The following is a 16,272-nucleotide window of genomic DNA, read 5'->3' on the forward strand; positions in this document are numbered from 1 at the left end:
GAGGGCTTATGGTAATGGGGAAATGCCTTCACTTGGCCGTTTGGAATCGCCACTGCAAAACGCAGAAAAGATATCATTCGGGTGAAGCCTTTATTTTGTTTAAAGGTCGCGGCGGGCTCTTCAGGCTTTGTGTTAATAACTCCTGGGTGTATATGGTGCAGAGCATCCAAATTGACACCATATGTTTTCCTATTAGATGACTAGCAATAGAATACAAGGCGCATAATCATTGCCACTGGGCGAGATCTACACCGCTCTCCAGGGAAATTATATAATGATTAAGGCTTAACCTTTTAAGTGAAACTTTGATTTTGCTTTCCCCGCTGCCATTTTTTATGTCGGCGAGCCCCCCCTCCAAGCCCCCCCCCCCCCCCCGAAATGGGCTCCCCGCATGCATTGGCGGGGCCGGGGGGGCCCGGGGGGGTCCGGGACTGCGCCCCCCGGCCGCCCCCCGGCGCCCGGAGCCGTGCCGCCCCCCGGGGCGCAGGCGGGGAGGGACGCGGGGCTCCTCTCCCCGCGCTGGGAAGCGCAAGGCGCAGCGCCGGGTGCGCTGCCGGGCCGGGGCGGCAAATTCCCCAGCCCCGGTGTCACTTTGAATCCATTGCGCGGGGAGCGCGCCCCCTCGGTTGTGTCCGCGCAGAGCCCCCCGGCTACCTCAAACCGCAGCCTCCCTCCGAGGGAGAGCGAGTAGAGTTCAATCTAGTCTGAGTGATATCCAAATGCGGACAGAAAGGGTCGTTTTATCATGCTACTATTTGTCGTGACGATGCAATTTTCAAAAGCAGAGTACTGTCATAAAGTGACACGCCTGCCACAAGTGCTCCAACTGATCTTTTCAATTAGCCTTCCATGCATGATCCGGGGCGACTTCCGCCTATTTCCAGAAATTAAGCTCAAACTTGACGTGCAGCTAGTTTTATTTTAAAGACAAATGTCAGAGAGGCTCATCATATTTTCCCCCTCTTCTATATTTGGAGCTTATTTATTGCTAAGAAGCCTGGGCTCTTGGAGTCAATTTATCAGGAGGCTCCAAAGAGAGGAGAGCGGAGCGCGCGTAGAGCAGAGCTTCTCCAGGGAGACTTCCTCCAAAGCCTGGAGCTTCAGGTTGGGCATCGCCGAGGCAGCCTCTCGCCTTGCTTTTGGCGAAGCGAGCTGCGGCTGTGCGGATGCAGGCAGGCTTGGTTGGCGATGGGGTTTGGGGTATTTTTTTTTTTTTTTTGGTGAGGAGGAAAAGGAGGAAAACAAACAAACAAACAAACAAAAAAAGGGCAAAGCGAGGAAGCGACCCAAGGCGATCCAGCCCGGAATATTCTGGGCTTTTGGGCTGGGTTTGGGGGCTCGCCGCTGCCGCGCGTTTTGCAGGCGGGGAGTGCTGGCGTGGGCGCCTTCGGAGCCGCGGGGGCTCCCGGGGAGCGGCGGGCGAGGACGGCGCCGGGGCAGGGGCCGGGCGCGGTGGCCCCTGAGCGGGCGGAGCGGAGCGGAGCGGGGCGGCGGCGCGGCGCGGCGGGGCGCGGCGGGGCGCGGACAGGAGCGGCGCGCCGGCCGGCTCCGCGGGGTCTGCGCGCGTGGGGCGGGCGGGAGCGGAGGGTGCTATGGTGGGCGCTGTGCTTCCCGCAGGTCACAGCGGCGTGAACCAGCTCGGCGGGGTGTTCGTCAACGGGAGGCCGCTGCCCGACTCCACGCGGCAGAAGATCGTGGAACTCGCCCACAGCGGCGCCCGGCCCTGCGACATCTCCCGGATCCTGCAGGTGAAGGCGGCGGCGCCCCCCGTCCTCCCACCGCTCCGCTCCGCTCCGCTCCAGAGCCGCTTTGTCCACCGCTGGCCGCCCGGGCGCTAATTGCCGACCCCCCCACACCCACCCACCCACCCACCGCCACCGCCACCGCCACCACCCGCCTTCCAGCCTAATAAAACGATCCATCAGCTTATCTCGATTGTTGCTGCAAATAGACCTTTCTACGCGTATATATATATCTCTACTTTATAAAAGCTTTTACATTTTTTTTTTGTTCCCTTTATTTCCGTCCGGTGATAACCCGCACCCCCGTTACAGTTAGTTCGCTGTAATAAACTGAATTATACGGCTCGGCATAATTTCAGTTTCTTCTCCTTCCTCCTTCCCCCCCTCCCCCATTTACTTATGATTTTGTGAGATTTGTATGCATTTGGCGTGGCTTACTGCTTTTTTTATTTTTACCTTTTTTTTTCTTCTTCCAAAAAAAGCGAGGAAAAAAAAAAGATTAAAAATGAACAAAACAAAACAAAAAAAAACCCAAAACAACAAACAACCCCCCTCAAAGCCACGCTGTTTTAGCCCGGATTCTGTCTTTACGGACACTAACGCGATCTGGCGCAGCTCAGGGGTACATTGTAAATGTAGGTCTTGATAACCCCTCGCTCGCCCTGTCCCCCGCACGTTCTCTGGTTAAGAGCAGTGAGGACGATGGAGACTAGTCTGGCTTAGCTATTGTTCGCATTTAAGGCGTATTTTAACATTAATACTAAAAGAATTACGTTTTGACCAGATTTTTTTTCCAAATGTTTTGAAAGTATCACATTTGTAGACGATAGGGCCACGAATGTATTTTTTTTTTTTAAAAGAAAAAAAAAGACTCTCTAAGTAAGTTCTCATACCATTTAAGGTATATTTTTGTGTTATAGACCCATGCAGATGCAAAAGTCCAAGTGCTGGACAATCAAAACGTAAGCTTGTCATTGTTTAATGCATACTTAAACAATTTTATTTTTGTCTTGAAATTATTAATAATGTGATTTTCTGTCCGCTTCCCTATCCAGGTGTCGAATGGATGTGTGAGTAAAATTTTGGGCAGGTATTACGAAACTGGCTCCATCAGACCCAGGGCAATCGGAGGTAGTAAACCGAGAGTAGCGACTCCAGAAGTTGTAAGCAAAATAGCGCAGTATAAACGAGAGTGCCCCTCCATCTTTGCGTGGGAGATTCGAGACAGATTACTATCAGAGGGGGTCTGTACCAACGATAATATACCCAGTGTAAGTTCATGAAAAAAACCTTCCTGTGTGCTGTGTACAATGCTGGGTAGCCGTAGCGAGCCTCTGCTTCCTTTGTTTTGATATCAGATGAGAGGATAGCAGGTTCACATCATTTGCATGTGGCAGGGTCAGACGCATTTTTTTCATACAGAATCTGACAAATGCCTTTAAGGAGGGGAAAAAAAATAAATAAAAATATGCGGGTCACCCCTGCGCCTGGCGCCTCAGGACCGCGAGCATCAGTCGAAGCCATCACTCTGGTTTTGCAGGGTTGGGTTTGGGGCTTTTTTTTTTCTTTTTTTTTTTTTCTCTCTCTTTTTTTTTTTCTTTCCCACCCGCCCCGTGGTTTGTTTGTTTGTTTGCACCACCACCACCGGCAGTGAGCGAGTCGGGGACACGGCGGCACGGCCGCAGCGCGCAGCCGGCGCTCGGGGAACCCCTGACTTGCGCCTAGGTCGAGCAGCCCGCGGCGCGGAGGGGCGCGGGGGTTGCGCGGGTGGCTCGCGGGGAGCGCGCTACCGCACTACCATTGCCTTTCCTGTCCTTTGCCTTGCAGGTGTCGTCGATAAACAGAGTCCTACGCAACCTGGCTAGCGAAAAGCAACAGATGGGTGCCGACGGGATGTACGACAAGCTAAGGATGCTGAACGGGCAGACGGGGACCTGGGGCACCCGGCCCGGCTGGTACCCCGGCACCTCGGTACCCGGGCAGCCCGCCCAAGGTAAGGCGCAGCCCGGCCGCCGCTCCCGGCCCGGGGCGGCTCGGCCTCGCCCGGCGGAGGTGGCTCCGCCGCGGGTCCCCTCGCCCTCTCCCCGTGCTCAGGGCGGCGGGCGATCTTCTCCGGAGGGCGGCCGAGGGCGTCCGTGCCGCCGCCTCCCCGGGCAGGCGGGTGGCGGGGCCCGGCGGGCTCCGAGTCCCGTCCCCGTCCCGGCGGGGGAGCCCGAGCGGCCGCCGGCCGAGCCGCGGTACCGGCAGCCGGGCGGGGTCGGGGCCGATCCTTAACCTCGCCCGCCAGCCCGGTAATTGGGGCTCCCGCTCGCCGCCCGGGGGTCTCGCAAGGCGGGGGATCGGTAGCTGTCTCCGTAGGGCTGATTATAGCTCCTCCTCACGGACCCGAAACAACTTTGTAAATATAGGAAACTGTTTATCCTGAAGATTAATAGGTATTTGTTGTAGGAATGACAAGGGGATAATATGAAGGATAATGGGATGTTACGTTACATACTTAAGATGGTTAATGGCTTCTTTTTGAATGCGGGCTCTGTTGAGGCTCGGCTCTCTCCCTGGCTGTGGTCACTCCTTTAGAAGAGGTGTATGTATACAACAACCTGCTTTTTGTTTTCACCCCGCAAGGAAAAAAAAAATCGGTAACAGTGTGCGGAATATCTGGTACAAAGGATGTTTCTGTCACACGCAAGAATTTGTTATGGGAACAATTCTGTCGCTATGTAATTGCTCATTAGAGATCGTTTTGTTTCTCATTAAGGCGACATGAATAAGCGTCTAGTTGAAGGAGACAGCTGTAGAAATGTTCCACAGGAGACCTCTGGACACGATATGGCACCGCTTGCCAATTAGACATGTCAGTTTTAAGAGAAGAAAACAATCTATGAAGGACACTAGAAAGATAGAGCGGAGCCCTCGCTTCCTCCCACCCCCACTTTGGCCTTCCCCCCCCCCCCCCCCCCAATTTTCCGTGTGCCCGATGTCCCCCCGGGAGCGGGGCCGGACCCCGCCGGCTGGCCCCTACCTGCGGCCGTGCGCCCCGCTGCCAGCGCCCCGGCCCGGCCCGCCGCTCCCCGGGGCTCCCCGGCCCTCCTCGGCCCGCACCCGAGAGCCGAACCGCGGCGGCGGAGGGGAGCGCAGGTTCCGCCCGTGCGGGTCCAAAGGGCCCGGCCGACCTCCGGCCCGCCGGGTTGTTTTGTTTTGTTTTGGGTTTGGGTTTTTTTTATTTTTTTATTTTGAAAAAGCGTTAAATGGGGGCACTGAGGGCGCCCCCCGCCTGCCCTCCTGCCGCAGAGCGGTGTCCCCGGGCCAGCCCTGCGCGGGTGCGGAGCGGCGCGGTGCGGGCACACCTGGGGCCAAGGCGGCCCTTGGCCGCCCCAGCACGGTGTGCGTGGGGTCGGTGGGGCTGCTGGGGGCTTGCGGTGGCCCGCCCCGTGGCGCGGAGAGCAGCGCAGAGTCCGCGGAGGAGCGCGGGTCCCGGGCGGGAGCGTGCGGGGCGGAGGGAGCCTGGGAGCCCTCTCCCGAATTGCAAGCGGTGCGGAGCGGGGCCGGGCCGGGCCGCCCCGGGCCGGGGGTGCGTGTGTGCGTGGGCAGGAGAGGCGAGGGGGAGGCAGGCAGGCGCTTAGAACATCCGCATGGCAAAATTAAAATTAATAAAATGGATTTCCTCTGGAATATTCATGCTCCCTCTGATGTTTTTCCCTTGCAGGGGTATGTTACTGGATTTTAAGAGTCCATTACTCAAAAAGCATAAGGCGAGGTTAGGTCTCAGAGGGGTACAAATATGGTCTCAATCTGATAAACGCCATGCAGCAGTGAATAAAATAATGGATACATGAGGGCTGACAGAACAAAAAGAGACATCTCTATCCGGGAGAAATTCTCCAGTGATTTAGTGGTTTTAGGGATCACCGAGACACTGTTTCTTATCTTTCCCCCCCTCCCCCCCTCATAAGACTAAAGCCTTCTATAGGATTTAGACACTTTCTCTTTCAACAGATGCTACAATGTTTTGATCCCATCTCTATAGCTGAGAGGTGCCGCAATTGGTTTGCTATCTTTTTTTGCTTGTTTTCCGCCTCACTGATTAAGACACTAAGAAACTAAGGAATGATTTTATTTCCCAGCGTCTTTTTTTTTTTTTTTCCTTTTTCTTTTTTTTTTTTTTTTTTTTCTTCCAGGAAACAAATCCTATACCCAGCGTCAGATGGTCTGGCTATAGGATAATAGGGACGGACATTCACTCGCTTTCTTACGGATTAGGTCTGGAAGGTGGAACAGCCCTATTGAGATCGCTTTTTTAGGGGCTTTTAAAAAAAAAAAAAATAAGAGGGGGGGCTTCTAAAAAGAAGGTAGCCTAATTGCCTGGCGCGGGGGTTTAAATAATCATAAGGGGTTTAACCTAGGTGAAACCTGTAGCTGGGTGAAAAGCTCCCGGTTCGGGGGGAGGCGGGGAGCGCGCCGAGACGCGGTTGCCAAAAACGCGGCTTCCAAAGTTTAAAACCCAGGAGGGGTTGGCTGGGGTGGGGTGGGTGGTCGAGGCGGGCGCCCGGTCCGGGCTGGCCCCGGGCAGGGCAGGGCGGGCGCGGCCCGGCGGTGCCCCCGCTCCCCGGCGGAGGCCGGGCGGGCTGCCGAGCCCCGACGGGGCGGGCGGCCATCCCCGCCGCCTCGGGGCGGCTCCTGCCCCTCGCCCCCCGACCGCGGGGTGCCGCGCGGTGCGGTGCGGTGCGGTGCGGTGCCGGTGCCCCGCCGGCCCCGCGGACAGTGATGGATGAGGGCGGTGGCGGAGGTGAGCGGCGGCCCCCGCAGCGGGCGGGCGCGGCCCCCGGCGCTGCCACCAGCGCTTGGCCGGGCGCTGCCCCGCCGCGGCGGCTCTCCCCGGGCCCGGCGGCTTTGTGTGCCCTGAAAGGCAGCCCCCCCCCGCCCCCCCGGCTATTCACCCGCCGCCGGCCGCCTCAATGGGGCTGCGGCCGCCCATATGGTGACCACGGCCGCTGAATCCCTGTGTTTAAATGGGGGAGAAAGTTCGGGTTTTAAAACATTTCAAAGTGGTTGAAAGGGTCCCACCAGATCCTGTCACAATTCCCCCCGAGCTTTGAAGGCCGGGGCTATTGTTCCCCGATTATAAATGATATTACTTTAAAGTTGATTTCCCACAATATTTAAAGGATGTAGCGGGAGTGTCGCTATTTATTTTTGGCGTAACTTTTCAAGGGAATTAGCATAAGTAGCCCATGCGTCCCTCGTCCCATCTCCCCCTTTATGCGACATCAAAACGCTTCAAAAAATATGCTTTGAAAGGAAAGGGAGAGCTAATTTAGGGACACCGCCTTCCCTGCCTCGACAGAAGAGTCCGCTTCGGTTGCCCACGGCGGCCTGGGGTGTCTCTGCGCCCCACAACGCCAGCCGGGCCCGGGGCGCATCCTTGCGACTGCCCGAAAGGAGAGCACAATGAAACTTTCCCCTGTTTAATGACAGAAATTACATTAAAAGTGGTGGAAGTGCCCTAATTAAAAATGTACCGCTTAAATGATATGCCAAATGTTCAGCTGCAGAATAGTGTATTTAGCTAGTTGGTGAACTCGCTACTATTTCTTTTAAAATTACATGTTAAAATTTTAAAAGAAATCTTACTTTTCTCTGGTGCAACACATTACAAAGAATGGACAGTCCTTTTATCTAAATATAAAATTCCATTTTCAGCAATTATAGCCTGTTCTTGGTGATGATATAATTACAGCTGTGCTCAGTAATAGGTGTCAAGGCAATGCACACTCATACAATAGTTGAATAAAACTGCAGAACAATGCAGGCACTTCTAAATTCACAACCTTTAAAATGAAATTGACTGTGCAGAATTCAAATAAAAACTGGATAAATATTTTTTAAAAAAGATTACAAGCTTGGTTTGGTTTCTTAATAGCATTTTCTGCAAACCTATCAACATCTAATTGATTAGATAGGAATTACTGATTATAGATAATCTGAAATACTGAACATCACTATTTTAAATATAGCAATAGGTAAATAAATGCAGCAGACGGAGAAGACTGCCATGGCACCTCAGCAGCGATTCATGGAAAGAATCGCTTTCAGAGGAAAGTATTTGCATGTGGGTTTTATTCCAGAGGAAAAACAAAATGAAATTAAGACCGGGCGATTGTAATTCCTCATCTCCAATGTTTATGATAACGCTGGAAACTGAAATGTTTCTGTGTTACCCATGTCATTAGCGCAATGTTTCTGTGATACTGGAGACGTTTGTAAGGGAGGGTGTCAGCAAACATGGCTGAACCTGTTCCCCATCGCGTTATTTCTCTGATAGGGATCTTAAAACAAGGGTACCTGCGCTTCACTTTCTGACTCTCCGTTCCGCAGATGGCTGTCCGCAACAGGAGGGAGGAGGGGAAAACACTAACTCCATCAGCTCTAATGGAGAAGATTCAGACGAGGCCCAAATGAGACTCCAGCTGAAAAGAAAGCTGCAGAGAAATAGGACATCCTTTACCCAAGAGCAAATCGAGGCCCTTGAGAAAGGTGAGTGACATTTTCCTATGGCTGAAGTAGAAGAGAAAAGCAAGATGTGCCCTGGCTATATTAAGAGCTGAACAGAAACATGGCATTCACATGCCTCATATATATACGTATGTATTCGAAGTCTGTGGCTCTCTCCATGCTCTTTTATTCACTGAGCTCCAAATAGTCATCGATGGCTGTGGTATGCACTGATAGGCTGTTAAAAGGTTTTCAAAGGGAACGTACTCAGGGCACAGATCATACTGAAACATCGGTGTTACACCCCGGGCTCCTCTCGCGGGGGATAAATCTCCTCCTGCCGACTGTGCTGTGTCCCAGGCCGGGCCACATTGCCGTACGCCGGGAAGGCGAGGGCGGGCAGCTGGGGCTGGCAGCAGCTCTCTGTTCCTGCCCCCATGCTTATTCCCATCCGCAGTGCTGCTGCCGCCCGGGGCTGGGAGCAGGTGCCCTTTTCCCTGACCGGCCTGGGCGCACCTCGCCTCTGACCTGCTGCGGATATTATTTTCCGCTGTTATTTAGCGACGTGCCATTTTGCTTCTTGATGACAGGGTCAGAGCTGCCTTGGGGACCCCCTCAGTGGAGGCAGAAGCCCTCACTGCTTCTTGAAAGATGCAGCACTGCACCCAAGCCTCCCTATATCCCCTTAGCAATATCCCCCAGCAGGCAAGGCATCCTTCTTCCTAACACACACACACACACAAAGCTCAGCTTTGCCTCTACAATGATGTTTCTTAAGAGCATTCAGAGCATAGGCAGTGCAGGAACGACTCTGACTTTACAGTTGGCCACATTAACTCTTTGCAACTAACACAATAATATTTCCTTCTGCAGAATTTGAGAGGACCCACTATCCTGATGTGTTTGCAAGGGAGAGACTAGCTGCTAAAATAGACCTGCCTGAAGCAAGGATACAGGTACTGAGTTGCTGTGTGATTACAACTATTATTATTTTACTACTACTATTCTAATTTTGTTATTCCTGGCTTCTCAAAGCACAGGGCAGCCCCTATTTATGAGTGGGTATTTGTCCATGTCCTCCTCCATGAAAATAACAGCAGCTGGGGTTTGCTTTCACATGTTGCTTTGCTATGCTGCAAGCCAGCTTTCTGTCAGCATGTCCTTGAGTTACAAGGGGGAGGCCCCGCACCTCTAGTCCTTGTAAGGTCACTCATGTCCCTCAAACGCTGTATTTGCAGGTGTGGTTTTCTAACAGAAGGGCCAAGTGGAGAAGGGAAGAGAAGCTGAGGAACCAGCGAAGACAAGCCAGCAACACTCCCAGCCACATTCCCATCAGTAGTAGTTTCAGCACAAGCGTTTACCAGCCGATCCCACAACCGACCACCCCCGGTAATGCCACTGACCTGCTCACGTTCATCCGTCCTCTTGGGAAAATGAGACTCTGAGGCTGTATTGCTGACTGTAATTGTGGTTAAACTAATGTGTTCATCTATCTGTCTATTCTATTATAGTTTCCTCTTTCACATCAGGTTCCATGTTGGGCAGAACGGACACGGCGCTCACAAACACGTACAGCGCGCTGCCGCCCATGCCTAGCTTCACCATGGCCAACAACCTGCCTATGCAAGTAAGTCCAGCGCCGACACCATGGCATGATGCTCCCTTGGGACTTGGCAGTCCCTGGGGTGTGCAGTGGCTCTTCCTCCCCAAGACGGGGAGTTATGGACCCAAACCATGCTGCAGGGAAACTGGCACCAAAGGCTTCCCTGGCCTCTGCAAAGATGCCCTGTTTTGGGAGAATCCCAAAGGAAAGGGTACCGCAAGTCTCAGTGCTTTGAAAAGCCCTTTTCCCAATTTTTAAAAGAAAGGTCCTCAAAATTACAAACCTGGGATGGAAAACCCTTTTTTTTGGGGAAAAAAACCCCAAAACAAACCCAACCCCCCATGGTTAACCTATGGAACTCACTGGTGCAGTATTGTGGAAATTGCTGTCCGAGTACACTGCTGGGGGCATCTGACCCTCTCGGCGTAGGTAATGTGGTAGCAGCACATTAGGAACACCTGAGAGAGGGAAGGATGTGATTAGCATCAGTGGTTATGCCAGCTAAGCCAGAATTGCAAGAGCTGTCAATCCTCATGCCTGAAAGCATTAGCTGATCACCAGCTGGGTTAGGAAGAAATCTGTTCCTTTGGGGTTTGTTTCTATAGACCTTTCAGATGCAAAATTCCTCCTTTTTTAATGGTGGGGTTGGCCTAGGAAGGTGCTGGCCAATTACGGGAGTTTTACAGCTTTGTCTGAGGCACACAGCATTGACCATTGCTGGAGACAGGCGAGCAGATTAGAAAGCCTGACTCCTTCGCTGCGGCAATTACTATGTTACTAATTGCTGAACCAAAATTAACCAAATAAAGTTAGAGTCTCACAAGTCTGCAGAAAGAAATGACGTTGGTTAGGTCGCTATTCTGTGACGTTGGAGGCTGGCGGTGCCGTTCCCGGCAGCGGGCTGACAGCAGATGACTAAAGATCAAAAGGCTGATACGGGAGAGGGGACCCTTGGGGAAGCGGGAGGACCCTGATTCACTGCTGGGCACCTGGGCAGGGACCTAGCATGTGTGAGCTGCTCTGGAAAGCCCTGCCTATGTGGTCACCACGACGTGATGGCCACACGATGACAGAGCCAGAGATTTGGCAGCCGAACAGTCGGCATCTACCTGCGGACATGGGGCGAGTTGCTGGTTCTCCCGGAACACAGCGTGTGTGCTTAGCGAGCAAGGCTGTCAGTATTTTTGGAGATGGTGTGTGTTGGGAGCATGTGGATGGAGGAAATATGTGCAGACATGTCAAGTCTTGTCCGCTTGGAGCGGGAATTATTCATCCTGCTTCCTGCTCCCCCGCTGCCTCCTTGTGTCAGGGCTACACTGGTCTCCACTCACATGGCACTCTAGAGCGGGAGATGCCCCTGCTTGGTCCCTCCCCAGCACTGTGCCATCCCTCACCCCCTGCCCCCAGCTTCCCCCTCCTCCCCCCGCCCCCAGCAGATGGAGTTTTAAGGGTTGGTGTTTAGGTAAATGGAGATGTCTGGTCTCCTGGGATGCTGCTGGCATGGATTTGGGGTGACTGCAGCTCTTCAGAGCCTCGGTCACTCCAAACACATATATCACCTCTGTATATGTGCAACATGCTCGCAGATGCAGGACTAGCCTGTGTGCCTCAGTGGAGTAATTTTTAGCTACGCTGCTAATAGTTTTTAGTTACCCCACCAAATGCAAGGTAAGATGCCAGTCCTGCTCGGTCTCTCTGTGGCTGCAAATGGCAGGAGACATCTTTCTTCTACATTAGCACAAACAAGGGGTTTGGTTCCTTGGCTTAGGTATGTAGTGCCTTCGTTAGCATCTAGATGTAGGGATCTGCTCACCAAGCGTGTCTGAAAAGGTACCGGTGCCTGTCTACATTGTTTCTGTAGACCAAAAACCTCGGGGAAGAGGCTGCTTGGTTGAGCTCCTGAAGAGGGATTTACTCCGGGGTCCCTGAATTTGAAACTGAAGCTCATTTTTCCTCGTGCACGCTGATCCTGAGGGCTGGCACATCCATCCAGAAGAAAGTAATGTGGTGTTTACCTTGGCTGATACTTAATGCTGTTTTGTCCTTTGCTCCCATAGCCCCCGGTACCCAGCCAGACCTCCTCCTACTCTTGCATGCTGCCCACCAGTCCATCGGTGAATGGACGGAGCTATGATACATACACCCCTCCTCACATGCAGACACACATGAACAGCCAGCCGATGGGCACCTCTGGCACCACTTCCACAGGTGAGTGGCCCCATCCTTCCCCCGCCTTTCTGCCAGCATGGCTTCCTTGCTCCGGCCATTGGGTTTCTCGCATGTATTTGCTGGGAGAAGTCTCTCCTCATCACTGGGAGAGGGTTCTCTGTTGGGTTTAGTAGCTGCCAAACTGAGCAGAAGACAAAGATGTATAACCTTTTGGGCTAGAGCAGAAAATGTGCTTTTTAAGCTGCTGCCAAAGGGGTAGAGGAAGGCAAAATAGGGTAAAAAAGGGTCAGCATAAGCAGGACCAAGCCAGACACATTTAAAAAGAATATAAATGTTCAGTGTGTTTTGGGCTGAATTCCCAATTGATACAAATGAGCCGAGGCTCTGGCATATATCTCAAAGCATGACAGTTTATTTATAACAACAAATCAGTGAGATGCGCATAGGTTTTTAAAATATACCCCCTCACACCTGGTTCTGCCGGCTGGTAGATGGCAAGGTTTAATACTTACCGTAATAAAAGCACAAATCTATGAAACTGTAAAGCAAAAGTTGTGCTGTGTATAGGAATGCTAAAATATCCATTTCCCCCTCAATTTTCAGGTCTCATTTCCCCTGGAGTGTCAGTTCCGGTGCAAGTTCCTGGCAGTGAACCTGATATGTCTCAATACTGGCCAAGATTACAGTAAAACATGTGTTAATTCCGTAAATGACTATATGGACAACAGTTGGATGTTCAGCAGTATTTTATAAAGGAAGAATGGCTCTCAGAGTACTTCTGTACTGCAACTGTGCCCTACGCTGTAACACATGGAAAAGACTTTCACATGGACCTTTGTACACTGAAGGCATTATATCAGTTGGAACAAATCTTCATTTTGGTATCCAAACTTTTATTCATTTTGGTGTATTATTTGTAAATGGGCATTTGTATGTTATAATGAAAAAAAAAAAAAAGAACAATGTAGACTGGATGGATGTTTGATCTGTGTTGGTCATGAAGTTGTTTAAAAAAAAGAAAAGGAAAAAAAAAAAAGAAGCCATGATCAACAAGCTTTGCCACGAATTTAAGAGTTTTATCAAGATATATCGAATACTTCTACCAATCTGTTCATAGATTATGGATTGATGTTCCAAGTTTGTATCATTCCATTGCATATAATTAAACCTGGAACAATACGCACTAGATTTATGTAAGAAAAATATCTGTTGGTATTTCCAAAGGTTGTTAACGGCTGAAGCTATGTGCAAACAGGGGTTAAGAGAGAACTTCGACGGAGAAAGGAGTTTGATAGATAAAAGGTAGATTGTGTCTTCGATATAATCCAATTTGTTTTATGTCGAAATGTAAGTATTTGTCTTCCCTAGAAATCTCCCAGAATGATTTCTATAATAAAGTTAATTTCATTTATATTTGACAAGAATATTCTATAGATGTTTTATACACATTTTCATGCATCATACGTTTCTTTTTGGTCGGCAAGAGTTAATTGTTCTTAGATATAGTTGTACTACTGTTCACAGTCCAATCATTTTTGTGCATCTAGAATTCATTCCTAATCAATTAAAAGTGCTTGCAAGAGTTTTAAACTTAAGTGTTTTGAAGTTGTTCACAACTACATATCAAAATTAACCATTGTTGATTGTAAAAACCATGCCAAAGCCTTTGTATTTCCTTTATTATACTATTTTCTTTTTAACCTTATAGTGTGGTGTTGCAAATTTTGTTACTGTGTTAGGTTAATCTCATTAAGTTTTATTTTGAATTTATTTTCAGTTTTCAATAAGGAGGGATTCTTAAGAAACATTTTTACAGACTTTCAGCACTTCCACCAGCCTGTAATTTGGGCTAACAAAAAGAAGATAGGTTCACGTATTGAATTGCAGCTGAGAGCAGGAGGAGGTTGTTTATTTAGCTTGGGTTTCTGGGGATGTTCTAAATGAACTCCAGAATCCAGCAGAATTTCCAGCGGGGAGTTTGCATCATGCCAGTCAGGGGTGGAGACGCGATGCACGCCTGTGTCTATCTGTTTTAATTATACATAAAGTACGTATAGACGCACAAATATGCATGCCTGACTTCTAAAAATTGTTTTTGTTAGGATGCTTAAAAAGAAAAAAAAAAAACCCAAACCCAGCTGTGTTTTTAACAGGCTCTTTGGGAGAGTGAATACCATCCCTTTATATTGCCACACAGCACAATCTTAGTGTAATTTTCCATTGAACTTGTAACCTGGTTAATACCTCAATGCGCTTTGTGTGAGGGTTGTTAGTGTGGGCGTGGGTGGAGAGCTGCATGTCAAGGAATAATGAGAGAAGACAAATCAACAGGCAACAACAATGCGAGCTGGGACTGGCTAGTGAAAGCTAAAGGCCTTTAGTCACTGGCAGGGAAATCTAAACATTCCCATATCTATGAAGCTGGCTCATTGTGGTGCAGTTGTTACTTGCGATGCTGTGCTGAAAAAGGGATCTCATGATTAAAAAGCCAGTGCGCGGGGAGTTTTGAGTCAAAGCACAGGCATCACAAGCAGCCTTTGTAAAACACAGATACTATCTAGGCTGGTTATGTTTTCCTTTCGGCGTATCTGTCACTGCAGATAACACGTCACTGTAAACTTGGAGTAGCAGAGTTGTGGTGCTGAGGTAGTCGCGACACTGCAGACGAGATTAAATGCACGTAAACTCCGAATCCTTTAGGGACAAAGAGCAGCTTCGCTCAAAGCATGAGATGATAGTTAATAAAATCAAGAGCCCAAAGCAAGCAAAAATGTGCAAAAACATTAGATTAAAAACTTTCTTTTTAATTGATAGTGGTCAGTTGCAAGTATATTTGTTATATCAGCATTAAGCAGTTTTAATTACCTGCAAGCCATCCATTGGCAAATATTAATGAAACACGGATTTTATTTTTAATTATACATATATTTTTATCGGACATGCACATGCACATTATATATTTATGAGACATGGATAGATTGCATTAAACATGACAATAGGCAGGTCCCTTCTCGCAGAGCTAATCGATTCTGGGAACAATTAATTACAGGTACAAACCCAGCATTTATATAGCCCCTTAGCGTGTTTATACCTACTAATGTAGTTTGTTATCTAAATGCCAACTTCTGCGCAACCAGGAACGGAAATGAGCTTCCCATCCCTTCCTCCCCCAAGAGCTTTTGTGCTGTGGCTGCTGCTTCTGCAGGTGCCGATACGTGGGCAGGGGCAGCTCCCCGTAGATGTTCCCTGCCCTTCCTGGGTTTTGCCGGCCTTGCAGCTCCACCGCCTGCGGTCCAGCTGCTGGTGGCCTCCATCGAGCCATCACCAGCCCTCTACGCCCCTTCTGAAGCCGCCTTCAGGGCAGGCTGCGCTGCAGGGCTGCAGCCTTTCACAGCCCTGCACCTCTGTAGTCGCAACAATGCTATAAAGCTGTTGCATGCACGGATGAACCTTGAGCTTATTTTGGTGACAGGCTAGCTAGCCGCAGTGGAGAGGAGACATTTCTGGCTCACTGGCTTGTTATTGTGCCCTATGGAAGGCAGTCGGTGGGGAAAAGTCCCTGGATGGCTGCACATTGGGAAGAAGTTAGGGCATTTGGTCCCCAGAGCGTTGCTTGCCTTGAAGAGCTGCTGCCATGCGTGCTGGGGGCTCTGCGGGTTACAGGCAGCCTTGCACTGCACGTCGCATCCACAGCCCTGTCAAGAGCCTTTTCCCCGGGGTGGGTCGGGGCGCGGGGCTGAGCGCGCAGGGGCTCCCACGCCTGAGCACCGGTGCCAGCCCTGGAGCAGCCCCAGCGCCCAACCGGCCTCGGAGCGTCGCTGCAAACGGGCAAAAGGGTTGCGTGCGGCTGCGCGGGGACGTGCTGCCTTGCCAGACACTGCTACCAGCTGCATAAGTGGGAAATGAAAACCTTCAGCGTGCTCTGAACAGCCTCTAATACCCATTTTCATCCCCTTTCTTCTTCTAGAGCTGTATTACTTACAAAGACTGAAATCTGCCGTAATGTATTGCTTGGTGTAACACAGCAATTTCCAAGGGTCTCCTCTTTTTACCTCTGAAATTAGTGGGAGTTTTGCTATTGATTTCAATAGGAATGAGACATTTCTGTGCATTTGGTTAAAATGTATTTCATAATAACACCTTCTACTTTATTTATAAGCCCCTCCTAAGGCATTTCACAAATTATAGTCACACAAGAATTGATGTGTGAGCGCTGTCTTAATAACACTGTATTTTGTATTTCAAATATTGAGTTCTAGATACAAT

The 16,272-nt window shown here is 50.3% G+C and overlaps 1 protein-coding gene across 2 annotated transcripts; it reads left to right on the plus strand.

Moving 5' to 3' along the window:
* The first annotated feature begins 2,929 nt into the window (after positions 1–2,929).
* PAX6 (paired box 6) lies at positions 2,930–12,850 on the plus strand. 2 transcript variants are annotated; one of them, XM_064452813.1, is made up of 8 exons: positions 2,930–3,013; positions 3,570–3,735; positions 8,118–8,276; positions 9,108–9,190; positions 9,473–9,623; positions 9,746–9,861; positions 11,895–12,045; positions 12,610–12,850. In XM_064452813.1, the coding sequence occupies exons 2-8, from the start codon at positions 3,621–3,623 to the stop codon at positions 12,693–12,695; spliced, it is 861 nt and encodes a 286-aa protein (XP_064308883.1). In that variant the 5' UTR covers positions 2,930–3,013; positions 3,570–3,620; the 3' UTR covers positions 12,696–12,850. The 2 variants fall into 2 exon arrangements, with proteins under 2 accessions (XP_064308883.1, XP_064308884.1); XM_064452814.1 differs by having other exon boundaries at positions 9,764–9,861.
* The last annotated feature ends 3,422 nt before the right edge of the window (positions 12,851–16,272 follow it).

This window comes from Phalacrocorax carbo, chromosome 5 (genome assembly GCF_963921805.1).
Source record: "Phalacrocorax carbo chromosome 5, bPhaCar2.1, whole genome shotgun sequence".
NCBI classification, from domain to species: domain Eukaryota; kingdom Metazoa; phylum Chordata; class Aves; order Suliformes; family Phalacrocoracidae; genus Phalacrocorax; species Phalacrocorax carbo.